At 35.7% G+C, this 26,474-nt stretch overlaps 2 protein-coding genes across 9 annotated transcripts in view; both read left to right on the top strand.

Moving 5' to 3' along the window:
- The window catches only part of XPOT (exportin for tRNA), a 123,369-nt gene extending 114,749 nt beyond the window's left edge, over positions 1–8,620 (top strand). For all 6 annotated transcript variants that reach the window (XM_036237912.1, XM_036237911.1, XM_036237910.1 and 3 more), the window contains exons 19-25: positions 28–217; positions 777–893; positions 1,063–1,178; positions 1,789–1,836; positions 4,938–5,009; positions 5,540–5,596; positions 8,000–8,620. In XM_036237912.1, coding sequence (XP_036093805.1) covers positions 28–217; positions 777–893; positions 1,063–1,178; positions 1,789–1,836; positions 4,938–5,009; positions 5,540–5,596; positions 8,000–8,026 — 627 coding nt within the window. In that variant the 3' untranslated portion in view covers positions 8,027–8,620. The remainder of the gene's footprint in view (positions 1–27; positions 218–776; positions 894–1,062; positions 1,179–1,788; positions 1,837–4,937; positions 5,010–5,539; positions 5,597–7,999) is intronic.
- Positions 8,621–11,196: 2,576 nt separating this feature from the next.
- The window catches only part of TBK1 (TANK binding kinase 1), a 38,549-nt gene continuing 23,271 nt past the window's right edge, over positions 11,197–26,474 (top strand). Inside the window, exons 1-5 of one of the 3 annotated variants that reach the window (XM_016139902.2) lie at positions 11,197–11,272; positions 13,746–13,863; positions 16,785–16,925; positions 20,078–20,207; positions 22,461–22,642. In XM_016139902.2, the coding sequence (XP_015995388.1) occupies positions 13,777–13,863; positions 16,785–16,925; positions 20,078–20,207; positions 22,461–22,642 (540 nt within the window). In that variant the 5' untranslated portion in view covers positions 11,197–11,272; positions 13,746–13,776. Of the gene's footprint in view, positions 11,273–11,380; positions 11,606–13,745; positions 13,864–16,784; positions 16,926–20,077; positions 20,208–22,460; positions 22,643–26,474 lie in introns of those variants that run through there. The other 2 variants (XM_016139903.2, XM_016139904.2) reach the window with 2 other exon arrangements.

Below are 26,474 nucleotides of genomic sequence, written 5' to 3'. Positions count from 1 at the left end.
GTAGTAATAGTTGTTTTTTATCTTCAGATACAAGTATCCCCATTTTTACAACAAATGTTCATGCCTCTGCTTCATGCAATTTTTGAAGTGTTGCTCCGACCAGCCGAAGAAAACGACCAGTCTGCTGCTTTAGAGAAGCAAATGTTGCGGAGGAGTTATTTTGCTTTTTTGCAAACGGTCACAGGCAGTGGAATGAGCGAAGTCATAGCAAATCAAGGTGGGGATGCATGTGATACCAAATTGTATGCTTAAGTCTTTGTCACAGTTATATATTTATATGAGCAAGAGGTAGTTGAGGCATACACTGCCTTTGGAGTGGTTGTATGTTGGCCCCTGGAATGACAGCTCATTATTATCACGGTGGAAATTACATCATGTAGAGGACCTTAAAATTAATTTGTATTTATTCCCTTTTTCCTAAGGCACTATTCTTTAATTGGTTCTTTAGTAGCATAAATAGCATGGTGGCTACTTGCCAGAATTGACTGGACACAGGAGTCTTACTGAGCAATGTGATGTTTTGAAATTAAAAATAAATGGGACTGTATAGATCAACATAGAGAATTTTGCAATAGAGGAAATCCAGAGGGTAAGATAACAAGGAAATAGTGATTTTTCAATGTTTTATTCTTAAAATTAAGGAGCCCAATTAATAAAACTTGAGGGATCCTAACAACTTTGTAAATCTTTTTATCTTGTTACTTTATGTGGATTGAGAGCTTTAGGTTGCCTTCTAGTTCTTTTAGAAATTAAACTCAAGATTTTTTTCATTGTAGGTGCAGAGAATGTAGAACGAGTTCTGGTTACTGTTATTCAAGGAGCAGTCGAATATCCAGATCCAATCGCACAGAAAACATGTTTTATCATCCTCTCTAAGCTGGTAGAACTCTGGGGTAAGATGATTTTTTTAAAAAAACTTCATTCCCCAACCCATTTCCTAAGACTCAAGTGATTAAATGGAACCCTAACTCTCATGTCAGCAGAGGCTGGGAGTTGATGTTCCCTAGTGATAAGTTAATTGACTCTTTTTTTACAAGATGAAAATCCGAATTCTCTTGACAGGTGGTAAAGATGGACCAGTGGGATTTGCTGATTTTGTTTATAAGCACATTGTCCCCGCATGTTTCCTAGCACCTTTAAAGCAAACCTTTGACCTGGCAGATGCACAAACAGTATTGGTAAGCACCTAGGAATCTTTGTTTAGCTTGTGTAGAGCTCACGATTTCTTCTTCAGTGTCATATTGATTATACTGTTTCATAACTTCTTAAAATTAATTTCAAATTAGGGTTCATTTTTTAAAGGTTGTTGAAACCTTTTTAAACTTTTATGGAGTCTTACTAAATCTTGATGCTAAAGCTGAATATATAAAATCCACCTCCTACAACTTTAACAATCAGGACTCTTTTTCTAGGACCATAAAAGGGTACATGATACCAACATTCTTTAAAGCTGGGTTGAGTTTAGCTTCCTCCTACTACTTTCATTATAAAACTTCTGCTTAATATTATTTTCTAACTATTAAGAGTAACTTTCTCTTCCTTATATGATAGTTTCCCCAAGTATCATCTTCAGAATACTTAATGTCAAGTAGTTGCCTTTTAGTCACTTCCTCACAACCTAGTAAAAGCTAGATTTCATAATTATAATTCACCACACTTATTTTCCTTCCTCCTTTCCTTCATCCCTTCTTGGAGGTTAATGAGCAGTGGCCAGGGAAATAAAGAGAAAAGTTGGATCAGTAACCAAGAATTGACTATATTAAAAATTCTTAAACTTGTTTTACACAGGCTTTATCAGAATGTGCAGTGACACTGAAAACAATTCATCTCAAACGGGTAAGCTTTGTACTCCATGCCCATTCATTTTCAGTTGACATGTATATATTTGTTATGGTTTTAATTGTGTTTGACTCGTCCTGTTCTTAAAAGCTATATCTTTCATAAAAGTTAATTAACTTCAGTTCCAAACATTTGGGATTTGAAGGAGTATCAGTATACATTATTGTCCTTTATGTTTTGGATAACAAGAAAGGTTAAAATGTTATGTTTTCGTTTGACAAAGAATGTGAAAAATCTTAACCAGAATGTCAGGTTAACGTCACTATCTAGTAGGCTCTGTACAGCTAGATTTCTCCAACTTCTTAGTATTAAAAATGGTTAGATCACTTTACTACTTCAGAATATCCTCTTCTTTCATGTTAGTCTAATCATTAGTGATTCAGGTTGAATCTAGCTGGTGTGTTGTTTGTCTTATACAGTATTTTTCAATAACTTGAATTGATTGCCAACATTTAGAACCCAGTTACCTTTTTTTAAGCAAAAATTGCCATCTTCAACTCCTCTCAAAGCCAGTAAGTATGCCATTGTAAGACTGACATTCCCACATTTAGTCAGCTAATGAGCAGCAACTCTCCTCACCCCCTAAAAAAGCCACAAGTTCTCATTCATAAGTCTCCATTCAGCCCATTCCTCATTAGAAGTTGAATTTTTGATTCTGGTAGGGATTTGAAGGATTTTCAACTCAGTAGCATTTTCTTTATGTCTACTATGTGCTAGAGTGAGGGCTGTGGGTTTTAGGGCTGTTGGGCAACAAGGGAGCCATATGAAGATGAACAAAAAGTCCTCCAAAATTTGTAGAGCTTAGACTCAGAGGAGACCAATACATAAATATGGTAACAAAGTGGGTTAAGTAAGTGCTTTAATAGAGATATATTAATAGATCTGTATTAAATGTAATATTGTGGGACTAAAGATGAACAGATTTGCCTATGAAGACAATCTAAGAAAGCCATTAGAAGAGGTGATTTTTTGTTGTTGTTGATAGTCCTTAAAACATGTGGATTCATTCATTGGACTCCTCAAAACATGTAGATTCATTGGACTGACGAGCAGAATTAAGAGGTGTATGAAGACAGATCAGATGTTGCATGGTAAATTTGGTAGAAAGTAGTGTCACCATGTTTAGCTAAAGTATGGGGACAGAAGTTATAGCTAAAAACTGAAATGAGACTAGTTGTGTATATGTGAAAGTAAAATGGGACTAGGTATGTTCTATATGAAAAGTTGGGAAGTCAATAGGCAGTAGGGTTATAATTTAGGATAGCTAGGTGGGAAAAAAATGTTCAGAGACCAGTTTGAACTAAATGCTAATTTTGGAATCCAGAGTATGTAGTTAATCAAGGTGAAGTGGTCAGAATGAGACTTTTTAAGACCAGGACAGAAAGAACCTTGGCTAAAGCAAGAGTCAAGGAAAAGCTAGAAGTGGAACCAAGGGTATGAAAGCTAAGGGAAGAGAGTCACAAGAAAGGAGCTGGGTTGACATTATTGGATGCTAGACAGTCAAGGAGGATGAGGAATGACAAGAAACAGAATGGTATTTATAGTTCAGAAGTATTTGTCTTATCCTTGGAAGCTCTCAGACATACATAGAATTGAATCAAATAGAATATTATATTTGAAAATGTTTGGCTTCATTCTGTTTTTTCATTTACTCACTTGACTGACTTCCTCTTGAGGTAAGGCTTTCCAAATTAGAAAAAAACCAAACTATACTTCATTTTTAAGTGATAACAGTGGGGTTATATGAGATAATGAGCAGTATATGGGCAGTAAGTATAGGGAGAGTAGACTAAAGAAAAAGGTGAGAAAGAAAGTTGAAGGGGTCTGAGAAACTTTCACAATGAAACATTACCTCCTCTCAGCTAGGAACCGGCTTCCTTTGAAGGGTCATTAAATTGTGACCTAGATCCATTGGGTTAGAGGGCCTGTGAGTCAGGGTAGAGGAGGAAACATAAAAAAATCCTTTGATTCAAGAGCCAGTAGTATTAAACAGGAAATCAGATGTTAATGCAGAGAGAAGTGTATTGAGGAGAGATGGATTAATTTCATTTTGATAACTTATTTTAAGTTGGACCCGGTTGGGGTCACCAATATATTAAAGTCTTTAAGTCAGATTCAAGTTTAAAAGTGAAATTAGCTTGTCTTTGTTTTAGTTTTTTTAAGTATTGTATTTGTTACATTTGCTTGAGGCCACTCTCTCAGAATTACATTGCTATAAGAAAACGATTTTCAAATTGTATCCTAAGTTCCATTGTAGTTGCTGAGACAGGGTGGGGGGTTAAGGGTTAGTTTGTGGAATTATTCTCTCTTCCTTCCATCAAAAAATGCCCCAGAAAACTATTGTTATAGTTTTTAGCATCCAGAAGTACTAAAAGATGGGAATGGAGATCCGTGGTTTTAGAAGTTGACATTTTTAGTACAGATTTCATCAACAGCAGACTGGGTATGAATAATCAATCCTGTGTTTCTGGGTCTCAGTTTCCTCACCTGGCTACTAAATTTCTGTTCCCTAGTATGTGAGCAGAAAAGGGAAATGTGCTTTTATTGCTGTTATCTGTTAACATATTTTGTTCTTTCTTGCTTGTACTTTAGTTTCTAAAGGTGGTCATTACCCTGGCTCTGCCCTAGGGCTTCACTTCATGCACCCACAAACACCCCTCCACCCACCCAGTGTAGACTGAACAGGAGCACTTCTTCACTGTCTCCCTTCAGTGTGTGGAAGTCTCCAGCATTGTGACCCCTGCATTTGGGAGAATATTTGTTTAAGCTATAGAAATACATAACTCTGAGTAATATTAAAATGTAGTAAATACTAAGTGGTATTCTAAAAGCTTTACATTTCTTCACTCATCCAGTCCTCACCATAATTCCACTTTATAGATGGGGAAACTGAGGCTCAGAGAAGTTATTTGCTCAGGTTACCAGAAATTTGCCAGAGCCAGGTTTCAAAACATGGCAGTCCAGCTCCAAAGTCTGTGTACTTAAATCACAATACCTTATTGTGTTTAAAGTATATATATGTTATTTCAGTTTCTTTTTAAACCTTATTAATATCAAGGAAGAAAATAATTTAGTTATAATCATCTTTTAATTTTCAGGGCCCAGAATGTGTTCAGTATCTTCAACAAGAATACCTGCCTTCCTTACAAGTAGCTCCAGAGATAATTCAGGTAAGAGCTGTCCTAGCAGATTTTTTTTCCAGATTTTTTTTCCTCTTAATTTAAAGAACTGTGACTGTAATTTCATCTAAATTTTGATTCAAGTAAGCCAAACTGTGTTCGACTTGATATTTTACTGTATATAAGATAGCAAGAGTTCAAACTTCAGGGGGTCTGTGAAATCGAATGGGAAAATTTGTACCTTTATTTTCACTAAACTTTAACCAAATTTTCATGATTCCACTTATATGAAGTATCTAAAGTAGACATACTCTTAGAAACACAAAGTAGAATGGTGATGGCCAGGGACTTTGGGTTGGGGAGAGGGAGGGAAGTGGGAGTTTTTCAATGGATATTTGCAAGATGGAAAAGTTCTAGAGATCTGTTGCATAACGTGTGCATATAGTAAACACTATTGTACTGTACACATAAAAATGGTTAAGCTGGTCAATATTATGTTTTTATCACAATTTTAAAATAATGCTGTGGATTTGAGTTAGGATCAATCATAATCACTCTCTTCTTTCCTCTTGGTCTCCCAGGAGTTTTGTCAAGCACTTCAGCAACCTGATGCTAAAGTTTTTAAAAACTACTTAAAGGTAGGTATTTGGAAGATTTACATATCTTCATATAGTTAGGCAACATTTCAGAGCCAAGAGAGAATATATATTACAGGATACTGTGTCATACTGTAGTTTCACCAACTGTCACTTATTTTGGGATCTCTTTGCTCAAAAATCTGCTTCTAAGAATCTTCAGTTATAGATGTTACATTTTGGAGTCTTCTGTGAAACCCCTTTCAGCTGAACAAAAGATCATAGAAAGTTAGGTAAGAACACTGAGTGTGTGTGTGCCTGACCATATCTGTATGAAATGCCAGTTTTCTTTTACAGTTTCATGATGTAATTAAATAGAAACTAGAGCATCGGCAGAACAAATAATGTTTAAGAACAGTTGGCTATATTTAGTTGAAGGGAAGGAGCTAAAAATATAAAAACAAGTATAAGTTATTTGGTTATATCCCATTTTGAAACTTTTGAATTGTAAAATGGACAAAAAGTAGAGTCCTCAAATTTGGCCATCAAGGCTCTTTTCACATTTGTAAAATCACTGAATTAAAAAAAATAAATGCTCCAAGTTGGCAAGAAGTATCAAATGTGTATTTGGTGTTCATATTTACAGTTGAATCCACGAGGTAGTACTATCTTGCTTTCACCTAAATAGTCGTTCAATACTATTGTTTTTTACATAACAAGTACTATGGTAACTGCTGCAAATACCGATATGGATGACTTTCCTTGCTCATAAGGAGCTCGTGTTCTGCAAATAAAATTATAGTATGACTGGATGAGTAACTCTTCTTTATTTTTATTTATTATCTTCATTCAACAAATTTGAGGGCAAAGCTAAATGTCTGGTAGCAGATAATTTAATGAATGGCTACCTGGTTCTTCTGCCCAAGGCTTTCAGCAGAATTTATAAGTCAAGGGGGCTTTGCTGAATAAATAAATGTGCCATCCTTTGACTTTGGTTCTAATCTCTTCCCTTGTCAGTTTTTTTCCCCAGTAGTAGTAGCTTGTCAGCTTAAACTGACAAAAGAGTTTGTGAGAAGAATGTTGAGAATTACTGTTTATTATTGGGAACCCTCCCACTCCCATATCAGTATAAAAGCAAAGTGCCTATAGAGGTAACCTCTGCTGAATAACCGATGAATCAAACTGGACTAAAGGCCTCAAGGAATTGTAACTATTAGAAGTATCCGTAACAATAGATCTGGGTACATTGTAGCAGACTTGTGCTCTAAACTGCATTTATAAAAAGTCTTTATCCCAAGCCCAACTTCTCTTTAGTGATAGCATTATCTCAATGATAACATTATTCTTCTGGTTGGAGAAATGAAATTCCTTCTTTTGTGCCTACTCTTCATATATGATTGATTCTCAGATCTTGCTGGTTCTTCTTCCTTACTCATTTGCTGTCCCTTTCTGTCTGGTGTGGGCTTGTTATCTTACTGCTCTCTCTTCCCTTGTTCTAGCCAACCAGATCTGTTTGAAAATATTGAATAGTCCTCCGAAATTCATTCCCCTCTTTCATAACCTTCATAAGCTTGTTGTTGACTGAAAACAAGTTCATGTTTCTTAGTTTGGCATTTAGGGTTTTTTTCATATACTGATCTCAGACTACTTTTCTAGTTCTTCTTGCAGGAATGGTTTTTGCCATTCTTGATGGTCTCCAAATATTCCGCCTTATTAGCACCCCTGTTCCATTCTTTTAGGCTTACCTGAACCATGGCCTCCTTATAATAAGGCTTTCTTTTGCTCATTTAGTGATCATTTTTTTCTCTTAGTAGATGATTTGTTGTTAAATGAATGTCCAGTCTGCTGGTACTAGTGATACAGTGGTTAATACAGTCTTCCTTAATGAGCTTACTCCTACCATTTACTCTTTCTGGTGCTCACTTAACATGCACCTAACTATGGAAGGTAGCATGTAATGTTCGGCCAGTGCCTATCACAGTCTCTAGTCTCATAGTCTTAAATGTTGAATTGAAAGTGCTTTTTTATAATGGAATAAATATTGAATTCCTTAAGGGGTAACAACTGCTATCTGTAGCTTTGACTTTTGTTTCTTCCTCAAAATTTAATCTTTCTCAAAATTTGATTTCTCAGCATTAACTTCGACAGTATTGCTATCAGCAAAGAGCATGTGTTTCCTCTGACCATTTGAATCTCATAGGATTAGTGGTGACACCATATATACACTAGTTACCCTTCTGAGTAATGTCAGTAAGTTATCTCTAGACTTTATCAGATTATCCAGAAGAGAAAGTTCTTAATTTGTATTATGTGTAGATTTATGAAGTACATGAAATGTTTTATTTCTGTTGAGTATCTGTTGAATTTTACAAGAGTGGCTAGCACTTGGTAACTCATAGCCATTCTTCAAGTAAAAGGTGGTGTCTTCAGACATCAGTACTAACTGTACTAATATTTTATTTGTAGGTGTTCTTCCAGAGAGCCAAGCCCTAGGGACTGGATCTCCCTGTGCCTACTTCATGATCTGGATTTATGAACAGGAATTCCAGTTAATAATTTGTAAAGAAGCAATTTTTGTGTGCCATTCATTCATATTGGTCTTTTTAACTTTGCTTTGAGCTTATTGCAGTGTATGTATTGGGATGTTTCTGTAAAATAGGTGTAATTTTCCCTAAATACAGGTATGTGACGACAGAAGTTGCTTGCATGCCAATTCAAATTGTTCTATATAAAAATGCTGTTAGAAGATACAGCAGGGTTATTCTAGTCCTTTTTTTTTTTTTCACTTGAAACTTTAAGTCCTTTATAAAGACCATAGCAGGAAAACAGTGTACTTTTTTTTAATTGCTGAATATAAAATGTTTAAGAGATTCAATTTTCTTTTATGTGTGCAGGCTCAAAGTATGGGGGAATACAACAGATTAAAACTAACTTTTTGTAGATAGCCATTACATTTCTTTAAACTGTTTCGATGCCAATATGTATTCTACAAAAGAGAATGGTTTCATAAATTAACTGATTTAAGAGTAGGTGCCGGTGTTATACCTTTTTTATAAAAAATAAAATAAATTTTACATAGTGAATCTACCAAGTCTTTTTTGGATTATTACGAATACTGTAGCCTTATTTTCTCATCTCTCCCTGATTTCCCATTTAAAGGATTGGAGATATAAGCTTACAGGTGATTTATTTTATTTTATTATGTTCCTAAAAGGTTACATGCAACTTAGTTCATAGAATCTTTTAAAAATTCCCTAGAAAAAGCCCGTGTGAATCTGTTGATAAAACTAAAAATCCTTTTTCTCTCTCTTTTATTGGGTCTACTTAGGGTGCAGTATATACCTATGTATTAATGACACTTATAAGTAGTTGCTGCCCATTTAGTTCCTGGAACTACCCTCCCCTGTCTTCTCTCATTTTTATTCTCAACTATGCAAAAAAGCAAGAAGAAAAACAATAGTATCAGTAGTAGCACTGGAAAATTAAGAAAGGGACAAAACTGAGTAGCAGAATTACTATATTCATTTAAATTTAAATTCTAGAAGTCTAAGTAAGATTTTAGGAGAGGGTTGGCTCTTTTTTTTTTTTTTAAACCTTTTGCCTATATGGTCCCTAGGGATTTTATGGACGGCCTTTAGTGGTCTATAAATTCCCTAAAATTATATTCTAAATAAGTGAAATTTGAGTATTTTCTTGATAAGCTCCCAATACTATGGGAGAAATAATTGCACCTAATGGAATAGTACTAATTGTTCAAAGTATACTAATGAGTAGCATAGCACAGTGGTTAAGGTACAGGCTCTAGATCCAGATTAAGTAGGTTCAAATAACAGTTCTGCCACTAACTGGTTTTAGAACCTTGAGCAAGTTAAATAACCTCCCTGCACAGTTTCCCCATCAAAATGGGAGAAATAATGGTAGCTATCTCATAACTAAGAATTTAATAAACATGAAAAGAGCTTATTATAGTACTTGCACATGAAGGCTTGATATTAACTTTGGTTATTGTACTATTAATTCCAAATATGTAAAGGTGATACCTCCTCCCTCCTCCCTTCCCCCTGGCTCTTTAAAGCCTTTCAAAAGATTCAGATGTATTCAGAGCTTAAGAGAAATCAAAACATGGGAATTAAGAGTAATAAAAATTAAATTTCATGTTATATATAATAATTCCTATCTTCATTCTCTCAAGTTGCCAAGAGCACTTCACTTAATACCACAGCAATCAGGAAACTTCCATAATCAATCACCTTATTTGTATTATAGTTTCCAAAAGAAAACATCCAAATAATTGTTGGAAGGGTGAATCTGTTAACAAGTGACATAACATTGAGGCAAAGACTTAGAGATTTGTGTGACTTAACTATGGAAACAAGGGTTTTATGATGGCTGGTTTAGTTCTGTGCCTATGTTTTAAGTCCTAAAATAAATGGTAACACTAATTGGTTCACAACCAGCTTGACCTATAAGAAGACACTGGTATCCAATGTGTATCAATTATTACGTGGTAATATGTGAATTGAGACCTTGGATTCAGCTAATCACTTCTTCCATTTAACTCTGAGCTGTGGGTTTTACTGCAATAAGGAAATTTGACAGGTCCTCTTGGTATTAGAAATGGGAGAACAGAAACCGGAATTGTAAATTGAATAGATTTGTTGTTAGAATGATTCCATCACTTAAACATTGTTTAAAAGTCTAATAAAGTAACTGCCTTTGTAACAATGTATTACAGTGACCTTTGTTACTTCTACCATGCCTATAACAGACTTAGGTAAACAAAAAGCAACTACCAAAAACTTCTTTAAAGTTCAGTATTTGGCAGGGAGAGCTGGAACTGTAACCCCAGGTCTGTTCTATTCAAAAGCCTGTGCTCTCAACCACTCTACCATGGTTTCCCATTTCACTGCCTTTGGCTGTAGTTGTCATTTGGGAAGAAATCTCTCCCTCTTAGAAATTTAGCCCTAGATCCGCAGTAGTCTCTGCGGCCCCTTACGTTGAAAAGGTTGCAGTGCTTGTCAGTGGGCAGAAGGGATCAATCACCCTCTAGGGAATAGCTGCCTGAGATCTTGTTAGGACGAATGTTACTGGAACTGACTTTAAGTCCTTAAGCTCTCCACAACTGCCATTTCCCCAAATGCTGTTTAAAAGGAAATTAAGTGAGCGTATTTACATTAAGATCTACACGGCTAAATTATTCAGAGGCGACTACCTGCTCCACTGCAGCCAGCGAGGTCTTTAAATAGATAAATATCCCTTCAGACTCTGACATTTCCTCAGTGATAGCCCCTCACGTGCCCAGCAGTCTGCACGTCTGTTATTTGAATGTCTGTAATCTCAAGTTCAGTGTCTGCCTTCCCCACTATCGCCACGCTCCGCACTCAACCTCTGGCTCTCCCGGGATTTGCAGTTGTGGCAATCGGAATCATTGTGCTCGCTGCGCAGGGTTCCCTAGCTTTACTCTCAGTAAGGAGAAAGCAGGCAAGGGGTGCGGGCCGAGTCGGCGTCTAGACGCTTCCTAACCGCTCGGTCCCTCGCTACAAAGGCTCGGCGAGCCCGCCGCCGCAGCGGAACCCGCGGCCGTGGCCGGACCCGCACCCGCCGGCGTGCGCACGCGCACCCCCTCGCGCCGGCCGTCGGTCACGTGGCTCTGAACAGGGCTCGCGAAGCCGGAAGTGTCCTGAGGCGCACGGAGGCCGCGGGAGCCCGCTGGCGGTGGCGCGGCGGAGATCGGGCGCGGTGAGTGGGGTGGGCGCGGGCGCGGGGATCGGAGCGACGCCGGGCAGGGGCAGCTGAGGCCGGTACGGGCCCGCGCGGAGCGCTGCCGCCCCCTGTGGGAAACTGAGCTAAGATGCTGAGTCAGAGCGGGGGCGGGGCGGGCGACCCGTAAAGCCCCGCACCACCGGAGACCGACCCCTTCCCAGACCCTGGCTGGGCGGACACCGCTGCTGGTGTCTGGGGCGGCCGGAATCCGGTGGAATGGTGGCGACAGCTCTGTCCCCAACATCTCTACTCCCGGCCCTCTGACCCGGGCCCTCCCAGGTCTAGCGACGTTGGGCACCAAGAAAGAAGGTATATTCGTGACCGAGTCTGGGCCCTGGCCGCCCCGAAGCGGCGCGATGCTTCTTTATCTTGGAGTTAGGCTGGCCACATTCTATCCCTTTCCGCGCGTTAACAAGATCGGCGGTTTTTAACGGGTTACTCTTTTTCAGACGATTAAAATTGAGACGTTCCATTAAGGTTTTAGTGCTAACAAGCGGGGGTTGACTCACCGAAAGCTAGAAGCTGAAGACGTCTTTAATATACGTGCATATAATGCAAGTTCCCAAACGTGTCCTCTGGGGAAATGGCTTATAGGCTTGTTTCCCAATCCGCTTCCCAGCTATTTTGCATAAGTGGCTTCAGACCATGTTTAACCCAGTAATTGTCAAACGCATAACTAGAGACTGACGGTTTTCACTCTAGAACGCAGAATATATGTTTAACAAATGAATCACCTAGTAGTGGGATTTGGAAGTATTGAAACTTTGTTTATTTGCCGTCTCACTAAACCTGTTTTCATCTGTGGACAAATAGTATCTTTCATTTTGGACAGTATAGGGAAGTACACTTAAGGCAGGGTCACCAGTAACATACTTGTTGAGTGCCTGCCTATACTATGTCAAAATTTGGGGAAAATTTATATAGCAAGCACCTCGTGGATGGGTTGAGTCATATTTTAACGTGCTGTTATTGTGGGGTTATTGGAAGATAGCTTCGAAAGACGCTAACCCTTGATCAGTGTGAAACCGTAGTTTTATATTTGCCTATAGAGAGCAGATATCTTAGCTGATAAAGGTGTTTTATAGTATCCACTGCCTACACATATGTACCTAGTGGATGCTATTTGTCATTTGCATTTATCTCAAACAGCAGATAACAGTAATCAGGGATAGTTTTTCATTACTGAAGAATATTCGACAATATTATTGAAAGATATTTGAGAAATTTATAATTGTTACCTCAGTAGCTGACTAGACGTGTTACTTGTTTCCAATAAATTGCTGTATGTAACATTCCTTATCTGAATTAGATGGCTGGTAAAATTATATAAATATATCTTAGTATATCAAAGATTGCTGAAATTTAGACCCCTGGCCATTTAAGTTCCTAATCCTTCTTGGAATATTGGCAGTTATTAATTCATGACTGAATACTTAGTATGTTCTAACTTACTGCAAAGGAATATTAAGATCTGTTTTGATTTGACATTACAGCAGATTTAAGGTGGCTCAGTGAGACTAGTGTTTATGCTGTTTAGCATACCTAATTTTTATTCCAATATGGAACTCAAATATCTTTAATATTTTTATAGTTATATAGCTTTTCAGTGTTAAAGAACAGTATTAAAAAGAGGTGGTGCTTTTTTTAATATTGACAGGGGATGATGCTTTTTCTTTGATTAGACTCTATTTTTTAGCGCAGTTTTAGGTTCACAGTAAGATTGAGCTGAAGAAACAGATTTTCCATATATCTCCTGAGTCCCTAAACACGAGTAGGCTCCCCTTGCTTATTTTTTAAGACTTGGTAATATATACTTGGTTTGTCTATAGTTACATACTTGGAGGTTGAGGAAACAGTCCTTAATTTCAAAAGAGTTAGTAACCTTTCAGGAATAATAATTTTTATACCTTTCCATTATGATTATCTGGCTCTGTAGATGAATTTTAAGTTATGGAAGTGTCATGCACTGACAACAGTTGTTTTCATTAGCATTGCCCTGCCCTTGAAGGAAACAAAAGTAATTTTTTACTGTATTCCTATTGTATTTTACATTATTACTTTATTTCGAAGTATAATTTCAAAATATATTTCAAATATAATTTATTGCTGATTAATCTTTCAAAACATTTGAAGAAGTGGCCAATATCACTCTTGACAAAGACAAAATTGACAAAGACAAAATTAGAAGGGAGATAGATGATTTTATCAGCCTTTTGATAAGTGAATTAAATTGAAAATATAAGATGTCACTGGTTAATGTTTTTTCAGAGCCCACAGAGCGTTTTAGCCTTTATAAATCTGGGAACTTAGATTTTTACATTGGATCGTTTATATACTTCAATTTAGCTATAAATAATGGGTGATCTTACTTGAGACTAAAAATAGACATTTATGTCTTAAATGTCTTAGTTTCTTAAAACAAACATGCAAATTTTTTCTTTTCTCCTAGTATAACAAGGGGATCGCCTGACCAAGCCGAGATGCAGAGCACTTCTAATCATCTGTGGCTTTTATCTGATATTTTAGGCCAAGGAGCTACTGCGAATGTCTTTCGTGGAAGACATAAGGTTGGTCACAGAAAACCGAAGGCTTCTATCATTATATATGTACTTTTCTGAGAAGTACACTGGTACTAAAATGTGAAACTTGGTATCTTTGATTTACTGCCTAAAGAGAATACCTGTTTTTGTGGTTATTTTAAGGCATAGCTTATGTCAGAGGCAGTGATATCTATCTACTCAGTAGTGGCAGAGCGTGTTGGGGAGCGGAGAAAAACAGAGGTTCGTTGAAAAAGGAGACTTGAGAAGATGTGTTGTGCCTTTTGATTCTTTACCCAAACTAGCCCTCCTGTGGTAATGAGTGATCTCACTAACAGAAGTTCAGTGTGGGAGTCATTTGGTGGGGCTGGTGAGGGGAGGGTTAGTAGGAGGAGGCAAATGCGTAGTTTGGAGGGGACCCCACACACAATTCTGATGTGCTGTACTAAGGCTTCATGCCACCAGTAACACAGCGTCCTACAAGATAGATTGGAATAAAATTAGATGATCTACAGGGAGCTCAGGTTTAAAAGGCTCTATCTTGATGTGAAGTAATCCAAAATTGTTAATTGGAAGTGAGAATAAAATAAAAGGGCTGATGTTGGAGGCACTTCAAGAACCCAAAAGATTTTGTGTCAGATTCTGTATTGGAGGATAAAATTAAAGATAATTAAAACAATTTAAAATGAAGACATTTAAGATTGCTAAAGTTTCTAATCTGGGAAGGAAGCTAGAAAAATAACGGAGTGAAAAATTATTTTATAATGCAAATAACCATCCATTAATTTTTCAGCACTATGAATTTATTTTCAGTAAATGATATTTAGAGCCTGCTAAATGCTTATTTTCAGAAACAGGAACTCTAAATATTTTAATAAGACGTTTCTTCATATTTTCCTGTAGCCTTGAGATTACCAGTTAGTTCCAGTCAGTGACAGTGAGATAAGCATTCATAGGGGAGTGGCTATTTCCTCTCCTGGGGAGAGAATTGACTACAAACAAGCCTTTATGGTTGATAGAGAATGAATCAGAAGTATCATACAAATATTTTGAACTTTTTTCCCTCCAATTCCAGAATTGTCCACATGTTCTAGGTCAAGTCCATTGTGATCAACCTTGGATGATCTTGTCCTAAAAACTGTTTTTGTTTTGTGCCCTGTACCAAGAAGAGAAAGCAGGTGGTGACACAGGATTTAAGTGAAACAAGTATAACTTGTTTCACTTAGAGTCACAGAACCTGTCAACAACGTTAAATGATTTACTGTATATACGTACACATAGATCTCTAAATATTCAGGTATGTTTTAACTTAGGGATAGTGAATGCTAAATGCGCAGTTGAATAAAGGGAAATGGTACGTTCCCACATGTATTCCAGTAATGTCACAGGTATGACGTAGACTACAAAAGTTTGGAAAATACTGGCCTTGATCACAGTGGCCTTGATCATGGTTATGCAGTGCAGCATTGTATTGTTCCCTGCTCACACCTCTATTAGGATTCTAATGATTTTAGACTAAGTTTGAGACACGTATCCTTAAGAAAAATCTCTCAGTTGGGTGGTATAGATTTGGCAGTGTCCTTACTCTGGCCGAACAAATGGGAAAACAGTATAATCAACCTGTCATTCAATGTTCAATTTTCATATTGTCTGAAAATGGTCAGTTGCCCTTTTCCTCTGGAAAAAATATATATTTGTATTTGGGGCAAGGGGAGGTGGAAATGACAGAGGAGTGATCACATCATATAGATGATGGTCTCTGAATAGGGTCTTGAAGAGTGAGATTGTGAAGTAGTTAAATGGTTTAAGAAAAATATGAGTTTCAGGGGTGAGGGGAGGATGGCGATGGCTGTAAGAGGAGACTCTGTGTGGAAAGCTGGGCAGAGGCTTCAAAGCAGGAACAGCACAGCAACCCTGACAGAGAGCCATGAAATACCTTTAGGAAGCAGATGCTTGAACCCCAAGGTCAAAGAGGAAATGATTTTTCACTGGCTCCAGGGAAGTTCAACCTTGGATTATGAGAAAAGTAAGATTAAACTCAAAGAATCGGGACTGCCCATGGAGGAGAGGCTTGTAGATTAGAGTGAGTGAAAGGAAGTGGGAGGGTCTGGAAGAGAGCCTTAAAGTAAGACTAATGTGAAGAACTTAAGAATGGGATATTTACCTGAACTTCAGCATCTATTTTGTACCTCTAAGATTCCCTCTCAGCTGTGCGTTGTAATTCTGTGTGTGATCTACAGTGTGCCATGAGATCTCGAGAGGGGTGCTGCAGATATAGCAGAATGAAAAAGAAACGCCTTCGATACTCTAGAAATGGTCTGTGGGCCATCAGTCTGCCCCAATCATCTAGGCAAAGTTGTTGCAAGTTGCCCAGGACAGTGGTGCCGCCAATGACGATAGCCTACTTTAACTTTACTTTCGAGCTCCTACTTCTGTACACACATATACACAGACACATTATTGCAACTAGGGAATATTTCTTAAAAGTTAATTGTATGTCTTTGAGATTCTTACTAAAAATTTCATGTGGAATATAGTTTTCATTTTCTCTTTACTGGTTTTGATTTAAATTTATTAGGACCTGAAGAAACTCGTAAATTTCACTTTCTGTTTCTCATCTAAAATATACTTTCACATTTGCTACTATTAATAGAGCTCTTCTGACTTGTAAATGCCTATCTTTGCCACTTGTATCATAATGGAATCTTTATAATATGAAAGAAACTAGTTTTTTCTATATTCCAAAGCATACAATTCAAAAGGAATATTGAACAATTGATTAATTGATTTTAGCTTTAAAAAAAGTCAGGAGCCCTAGTACAAATTACCTATGCTTAAAAATATTTGGGGTGTTCTATAAGAAAGATAAATTGCTATAACTAGTTCTAGTAATACCTTTTAATCTTCTGTATATTATAGATAAATAAAACCTTTCTCTCTCATTTTTTTAGAAAACTGGTGACTTATTTGCTATCAAAGTATTTAATAACATAAGCTTCCTTCGCCCAGTAGATGTTCAAATGAGAGAATTTGAAGTGTTAAAAAAACTCAATCACAAAAATATTGTCAAATTATTTGCTATTGAAGAGGAGGTAAGTAGTCAAGTTTTAATTAATCTTGTTATGTTTGTTGTAGTTATTACAGTTCGGGAGAAATAATTTTTAAAAATGTTTTATAAATAATGGGTTTTAAAAAATGGTGAAATTTAGAACTTATACAACCAAATAATCAATTCTCAAAGATTCTTGAATAGCTATAACAATGAAAATACAGTATCATGGAATCGGAAAAAAGTAAAATGAAAAATAAAAGAAGGCTGACTTAAGATTGATGCCATTTTTATTTATTTTGAGCCCTCTTTTTTAATGTAATACTTAAAGTTATAAATTCCATTTTCAGGACAATTTTAGGTAAAATAGTACATCACAAGCCTTAGTATGTAATATTTTTATTATAATTTAGTTCCAAAATGTTTAATATCCATTATGATGTGTTTATGTATTTTTATGTTTCCAAGCATGGTGTTCTTCTAGTTCTATTTCTGTTATTAACGTCTAACAATTGTACTGTGGTCAGGGACTGTGGTATATGTAATAACAACTTCTGAAATTTGTTGAAGCTTGTTTTATATACTACAAAATTATAGGCAGTTTTATAAGTACACTTATTTGAAAAGAATTTGAATTCTGTAACTGCTGGGTGTAGTGTTCTATACATGCTTAATGGATCAAACTTGTTTTATTCAAATCCATTATATCCTTACTGCCTTTTTTTTTTTGTCTGCTTAATTTATCAATTACAGAGATAATTGTGTTAAAAATCTTTCAGTTTGATGGTAGATTGTGAATATCTCTTTGTAATTCTGTCATTTTTGTTTCATATATTTTAAGGTTATATTATATGAACATACAGAGTTTGACTTTTCATATCTTCCTGGCAAATTAAAACTTTCAGCCACACATTAAGGATCTTCTTTATCACTAGCTTAAAAAAATAAAAATAAATTAAAAAGTATAGAATATAGTTGCCAGTATTACTTTAAAAAAACAAATGGAATTAAATTGACAATTATTAAAGGTGCAAGGAGAAAGTGAAATAATTGAAAGAAGACTTTGTTAAAGAATAAAAATCTTAGGAACCCATAGATTAATATATAAAGTCCAGTTGTAAAAGATAGCATTGACTTTTGGAAGAAATGGTGAAAATAAAATTGTCATTAGATAATTATCTAGAAATAATGGACATAGAAATCTATGTTAATCCCTTTACATGAGTAATCAGTAATATCACACCTTTTGAAAAACAATTTGGCAGTTTTTACTTTTTATAATAGGGATTTTACATTTAGTGATTACTTAAGATGTATTTAGAAATGTAAATCATAATTTTATGCACCAAGGTGTTCATTGCTGCCCTGTTTATAATAAAGAATTTGTTAAATAAGTTAGAATGTGTGACGGATAGTTACCTGGAGTTAGCTACCCTGGAGATTAAGAGCACAGCCTTCCAGAATGTCAGGTTTGTTCAAGAATACTGATACCAGCTCAGAGAGAACAGTTACCACAAAACTGTGCTCATTCATACACAAGGTGCAAGTTTAGGAGTACCAAGGGCCACCTTCACTTCTTGCTGGCTACAGATTGGGGGCTTTGCATGACTACCCTCAGATTTGATAGTTCGCTAGACTTTTGAATGACTCACAGAACTCAGTGAAGCACTATAATTAAAATTACAGTTTTATTATAGCAAAAAGATACAAATTAGAATAAGCCAAAGGAAGAGACCCCATAGAGCAGAATGTGAGAAGATTCAAAACATGAATTTTCCTCGTCCTCAGGGACACGTAACCTTCCTGGCACAAGATGTTGCCAACCTTGGAAGCTCACCTAAGCCTTTGGTGTCGAGAGTTTTTATTGGGGCTCAATCACATACTGCCCACATGGCTGACCTTAATCTCCAGCCTTTCCTAGAGGTTCGGGCTAATGCCTTTAGTCTCCATTTACTCCAGAAGTTGGAACAAATCTTCATGTCCTAAAACCCCATCATAAATCACGTTATTAAGCTGTCATGTGACTAAAGTCCCCAGAGAAAGACACTTCTAGTAGACAGGACATTCCTGAGGCCTAGTGATCACCTCCCAGTAGCCAAGGGCAAAAGCCAAACCTTTCCGTGGATAAAATTAATCCTTTTCTACACAGTGGTTAACAGTAATAAAGGAGATATTTACCAAAAATTAATCACCTGAGAACATGCTTATATGTAATTTATGTGAGAAAATCAGGATTAAAAATATATATGCAGTATGATATATAGGTAGTTAGATACCTATGATGCGATTTGATATATAGAAAAAAGACTGAAAGAAAGTATACCAAAATATTAGCGTAACTATCTCTGGGGGATGGAACTATGAGTAGTTCCCAAATTTTCCATCATCAACATATTTCATTATTTAAAAACAAGCTTTTTAAAAAATTATTTTTTTTATAACTGCAGAATAGTAGAGAAATTCAAAATATTTTATAAAAGCATTTTGGGGCTATGTTATGAAAGGAAGAATGGATAAAAAGTTGGAGATGAACACTGGACTGTAAAACACATTTATATTTTTAGATTTCTGAAATGGCATGTGTCTTATAATCAATATATATAGGAAATTTGATAACATTTCTTTTCATCTATAAAGCTGTTATTAAATTGACATATCTTAAAATCAACTGTACATTAAAATCAAGGTTTAAAACAAATCAGCCACTCAGATGCGAAGGAGCAGACTAGAACTTTGCTGTGAGAGGGACCACTCAGTTGTTCTGCCACCTCTTTGTTTTGAAGGCTGGAACTCCATTTCTTGAATTAAAAATACTCTTTATGAGAAAAACTTCAAGTGTTCTAAGAGATTCGTTAGAAGAGCTAATGTCCTAAATGTACTATTAGGCATTAGAAAATAAAAATAATTTTTAAAGAGCCATTCTAACAGTGTAACAATGATTTTCTAGTTCAGATTTAGCCAGCTTTCACTGTGGCTTCATTGTCTTCGAATGTAAATCCAATTTTAACAGGAATTTAGAAGCTGTTAATTCTTATAGGTGTGCAGTCAGCAATTATTTAACAAATCCCAGGTAAAGAAATTCAAAGTGCCTTCATCATTTTAGCAAATTCTACATTTAAATGAAGTCAGATAAATAATGGTAGATAAAAACTTATTTTTATATTGAGTCCCATTCACTGATTTTTTTTTTTTTAGACAACAACAAGACATAAAGTCCTTATTATGGAATTTTGTCCATGTGGGAGTTTATACACTGTTTTAGAAGAGCCATCTAATGCCTATGGACTACCAGAGTCTGAATTTTTAATTGTTTTGCGAGATGTGGGTACGTTTGTTTATTTATATGATTTTATGTTTATGTGTATATGTAATGACATAAGAATTTTTAAATAAATTTTTTACCTTCAAGATCAGAGAGCTTTATGCAATACTTTCTTAGATATAATGCCAAAAGCATGGTACAAAAGGAAAAATTAGATAAATTGGACTTCATTAACATAAAAAGTTTTGCATTTCAAAGGACAACATCAAGTAAGTGAAAAGACAACCCATAGAATGAGAGAAAATATTTGCAAATCATATATCTGATAAGGAATTTTTATTCTGACAACTCAACAGAAAAAAGATAAATAATCCAATTTAAAAATGGGCAAATTATTCGATAGACATCTTTCTAGAAAAGGTATACAACAAGCACATAAAAAGAGCCTCAAAATATTTAGGCATTAGGGAAATAAAAATCAAAAACCACAAAGAGATAGCACTTTATACCCACTATGATGACTAAAATCAAAAAGACAAAAAACAAGTTTTGCTGAGATGTGGAGAAATTGGCACCCTCATATACTGCAAGTGGGATTGTAAAATGATATAGCCACTTGGGAAAATAGTCTGGCAGTTCCTCAAAGGTTAAACATAGAATGAACATATGATTTAGCAGTTTCGTTACTAGGTATTTACCTAAAAGAATTAAAAACATTCCTCACAAGAACTTATACACCAATATTCATAATAGCCAAAAAATGGAAACAGCCCAAGTGTCCATCAACTGATGAATAAACAAAATGTGGTATATCTATACAATAGAATATTTTTTAATCTTAAAAGGAAAAATAGTGATACATGTGTAATATGGAGGCACCTTGAAAAATTGTGCTAAGAAGCCAGACACAGTAGGGTAAGTATTTATATGACTTTATAAAATGTTCAGAATAGCAAGTCCACAGAGACAAAGCAGATGAGTGGTTGCCAGGGTCTTGAGGGGAGGGCAGAGTTGAGGAGTGACTGCTAATGGTTCGGGGATTTCTTTTTGACATAAGGAAAATGTAAAATAAGTGGCAATGGTTATACACTCTGTGACTGTAACTATATTAAAAACTACTGAATTGCATACTTTAAAAGGAAGAATTTTATGATATGTGAATTTCATCTCAATAAAGCTATTATTTTTTAAAAAAAGAATATGATATACGAACATGATATACAAAATATAATTACTACCTATTCTTTGATTAAAATGACTTTAGACCAATTTATTGAAAAGCATATTGAGTAAATATTGAATGAATTAGATCAATGAATTTGACACACAGATACACACAAAGATACCTACATTATGATTTCCTTTGTTTTATATTCCTTAACCAAAGGGAATACTATCTTGGAAAAAATGATTACTATTTGAGGAATGGGAAAAGTCTAGTGATGAAGAAGGTATGAGGTTAATTGGAATTCTTGAACTTGACACTGGAAGCAGTGTGGAGACCATTTAGATGAGGATAAAATGTGAAACAATATACTGTAGCCTCTTTAGTCAAACAAATGTTTCAAACAATATACTGTAACCTCTTTAGTCAGATAGAAGTTATAGATAATTGAAGCCTACTCAAGTGTACTGGTAGCCTTAAGTTTTCATAATTAAATATTGACACCCCTAAACTTATTTTCATATGTTATATTTGAACATTCATGTATCAGCTGTCAAACAAATGTTTCAAACTATCACTCAGTGACACTACATGTCAGTTAACCAGAACAGCTTCATTTCAGCCACCTTCACTCATTTAAAAAAAAAAAAAGGAAAATGGCCTTTTTAGAAAGGCGTATGAGAAATATATTTTTATGGAAACAAGTCTGACACATCTTTCTGTTACCTTTTTATTTATGTATTGAGTCCAATTTACTTTTTTGTAGGATTTTTTCTCCCAAGGTAAATATGAAACTGTGGTGAAAGATTGATGATATCTTTCTTGGGAATCTTTATTCTTAAGTTCAGGCAGATTGCCCACATGTATGTAACCAAAAGTATTTCAAGAAGTCATATGTTTAAGACCATTTCGTATTAAAGAGAGATTGGACTCCTTAAATCAAATTGGCCTTATTCGAAAACTCCTTATGATTCGAACATGATATACAAAATATAATTACTACCTATTCTTTGATTAAAATGACTTTAGACCAATTTATTGAAAAACATATTGAGTAAATATTGAATGAATTAGATCAATGAATTTGACACACAGATACACACAAAGATACCTACATTATGATTTCCTTTGTGTTATATTCCTTATCCAAGTGGGTGGAATGAATCATCTCCGAGAGAACGGCATAGTGCATCGTGATATCAAGCCAGGAAATATCATGCGTGTTATAGGGGAAGATGGACAGTCTGTGTACAAACTCACAGATTTTGGTGCAGCTAGAGAATTAGAAGATGATGAGCAGTTTGTTTCTCTGTATGGCACAGAAGAATATTTGGTAAGTCATCTATCACTAATATTATTTAAAGAAGCTGGATATATTGTAAATATGGGTAATTGGTCAACCAAGTAACTTTTCAGTGTGTTATGTAACTTTTTTTACAGAGATAAAGTTTGCTGTTTTAATGAATATGATGTGTGATAAGGAATTAGAAATGTTTTTAAGGATGCTGTTATTTTTCTGTTAAAAGTTCTTATGTAAGTTTTATGACACTCTTAAATTCTTTAATTTTACAAATGCTGCAGATCTATATTAAAAGAAAAAGCTGTCCGTTTACTCCGGAAGCCTCTAGGCTCCCTTTTTTGGATCAAAGTAGCTAATATATTATAAGCTTGTTCTAATAGTTTTCTCTATGGAGCAAAATTCATTATAATTCTGAAGCAGAAGGTTCTATTCAGGGAGGTCAGTTATTGAAAGACAGAAAAGATCATTGTTAGAAACATGAAACATGAAATGCCTTGAAAAGATCTAACTGAAATGTTAGAAAGCTAGAAAAGCTCTGTGGTTGAAACAGTGTATGTAGGTGTGTTTGTGTGAAGTTAGTAAACATTTGAAACACTTAAGAAAATAGATTTAAAAGTAAGTACCTTTAACGTGTAATCAGAAAGTTTACGATATATAGCTATCAGTAATTGTTCATGGCTCTGGGTTTTGTCTTAAAAGTCTTAGATTCTGTGATTTTTTTCCCCCAAATTAGATTCTGCCACTGTAATCTGATAAAATGAATAAAATCTAGCCAACTCTGTGGCTTTTCTCAGATTATTCTAAGTCTGGCATGAATTAAAATGTCTTAAATTGTTTTCCTGTCAATATATAACCCCACATTAATCTGTAGTTATATTCAAGAATCTTTTAATAGAAGTACCTAAAATGGATTAAACTTATTTATCCAACAAATATTTATGGAGTGCCTACTATATTCCAGGCACAGTTCCAGCCACTGAGACTTCAATAGTGAACTCAATGTACATGTTTCCTCTAATTAGGGAACCCACATTCTAGAGGGGAAAATTGACAGTTAATAAGTAAACAAGTAAATTCAGATGATCGAAGTGTTGGGAAGACAGTAAAGTAAGATAAAGAGTGACTTACAGAAGAAAGATAGCTAAGGAAAGCCTTTCAAACCTAAATGAACTGACACTCAAATAATAAAAAGAAGCAAGCCATACAAAGATTTGGTGGAAGAGAATTACAGGTAGAGGGAACAGCAACTGTGAAGGCCTAGAAATAAGAGTGACTTTGCATGTTTGAAAAATAGAAGAGATGGCAGTTTGGCTGTCATTTAGTGAGTGAAGGGGCAGGTGGTAGAAATTGGAGAAGTGAGCAGGGAACAGCCAGATCACACAGGCCAGTGGTTGCAACCCTGTATGATCACCCCCCTTTTTTATAATAAATGTTTTATAACGTTCCTTTCAGCATCTCGAAATCAAATTCTTAGATAATATAATCAACGTGCATACCTAATTAAAAGAATAGCATAATATCTTAATAATAATATAAAGGAAAATATTTATAATAAAATCATAAGTATTTAATATGTAGAAGTTTAGGAACCACTTCAATGGCAAACATTATCAGAAGCTCACCTCTATATGTAATATCACTTCCAATGCAAGTACAGTGATAACTTTCATGTCGTATTAGTGAGACACATCACAAGTGGTGGTGGTGTCACTGACATGATTTTCCAAAGCAGTTGAATAATTCTTGGTTGTTTCTAACTAACGTGGCTTTAAAGATAGCTGCATTCTTATAGCTACAAAAATACTTCAGGTATATATAAAGTGGAGTTAGATCATTATAAACAGACTTCTCACTTGCACAAATATCAGGCAGGATATTCAGAAGTCATACAGGATGTGAAAAGCTATTTTTCAGAACTGTCCCATATTTAGCAGGATGTCTTTAGTCTCTGCTTACTAAATATCAGTAGCCCTTTCCAATTACTGTGATGACCAGACCAGTGATCCTGTGCTAACTTTCATGAAGTTGATGATCCCCCATTACCAACTATTAATCTTTCATATATCCTCCTAGGATCACAGTTTAGCTTTTGCCTCTAAGAGACTTAACATAGGAAGAACAAAACATTAAATAGATAAACTCTCAACTCCATGCTGTACTCTAGGCTGAAATTTTACTCTAATCTTTTTCCTACTTTAGATGATGCCCAGTGCTGTTTTCACATGCAGTTATAAAATGAGTTAAACAATAGCCTGAAGCTTAGCAATATAGAAATCTTTCCACATTTAAATGAAAACTTTTCTCATTTTGGAATTCTCAGGCTAGATGTTAAATATTCTCCCCTTTGTGTGTTAACGTCCAAAGAAAACACCAACATTCTTTCTTCTGCCATTTTTAATATGGTGGCTATCTTAATTATATAATCTGGGAACTTTGCCGTAGCTTATCCTTATGCTTCTATTTCAGATGCAGAGGCCCAGGCCCAATAATAGCAAGCCCTGGACAAGGACAAGTAGTACATTAAGGAGAGAGCCAGTGGGCACACATATGTCAGACTAGCATGTGTCAAGCCACTATCAGTCAGTCACTTCCTTGGGAATACCTTCTAATTGTACCAGTTAGGTAGTATTGTACCTTTTGAGGTGCAATATCTCCTAGAATCTCTGAATCTCCTTTTCCTAGGCTGGTGGCCTTACATTCTGGAAGATATCAGGCATGTCCAGTCAAGTACTAGCTGTCAGTACTAGCTGTCAAGTCAAAGGTCTGGCTAGCACTTCTTTGGACAATAGTCACTTTATGTGCTATGCCACAAAACCAGCGAAACCACGTAGATGCCATGTATCTGATAGACATGTTTGGACACTCATTTCCAACGCCTCATGCTTATCACCTCTTACTGATTTCTCATTAAAATGTATTTCCCAAGAGTCTCATTCTACCCCCCAGAAACTTCAGGGATTATGACCCTTTTTGGGTGTCAGATTCATAGATGGCATCATCTTTTAGAAGCATTCTCCCAGCAGTGTTACATGCATTGATTCCCAGTATCTCGGGCACAGCCAAAGAGCACAGTGTCATAAGGCATTGTTTTCATTTGGGATCCTTGGGGAATGACTCTTTTGTGCAGAGTATACTCTTATAGCTTTACCTTCCAAGAATTATCAAGTTCCAGTCCATAACTTCTGTAAAGGTAAATATCTGGAGGCTAATAAGCATGTTTGACCCCTGGTTGTTCTCTTCAGAGCTGAATGTCCAACAGAATCCATCTGGATCTGTAAGCTCACAACAATGTCCTTTAACACCCATTTGTTCTCTGCAACTGTAGTACAGTGTCTTCTGTACTTAAAGGACATGTGTTCAACATCAGACCAGCTACTTGTCTGGGTTGCTAGATCTCCATTGAATCCTAGCAGGCTAGTCCTCTGAATTAAGCAACTGGTTAGATGGTGGTACTGTTTATTTAGAGGATAAACATTAGAAGGAAATAAGTTTGAGTGGGGAGACCAAGAGTCTATTTGAATATGTTAGGTTTGAGCTACCTTTTAGACATTTAAGAAAACAGTAGGTTATACGAATTTAGAGCTCAAGGCAGGAGATAGTTTGGGGACTTAAAGAACATACATAATTTCGAATGCCATAGACCTGAGTGGGAGATGAGGAAATAAGGCAGTTATAAGTGTGGACAGCTGTTTTGTAAAGTTGTGCTATAATGGGAAGCAGAAGGGGTTATGGCGTCAAATTAGTTTTTTATTGTTGTTTTGTTTTTTTAAATGGGAGATACTGAAGCATGTGTGTAAGCTGAAAGAAATAATCCAACAGAGAGGAGGGAATTGATGTGTAGAATAAAAGAGGCAATTGCAGGAAA

This window comes from Rousettus aegyptiacus, unplaced genomic scaffold (genome assembly GCF_014176215.1).
Source record: "Rousettus aegyptiacus isolate mRouAeg1 unplaced genomic scaffold, mRouAeg1.p scaffold_m13_p_2, whole genome shotgun sequence".
Lineage (NCBI taxonomy): Eukaryota > Metazoa > Chordata > Mammalia > Chiroptera > Pteropodidae > Rousettus > Rousettus aegyptiacus.
This window is presented reverse-complemented; position numbering and strand designations above follow the sequence as displayed.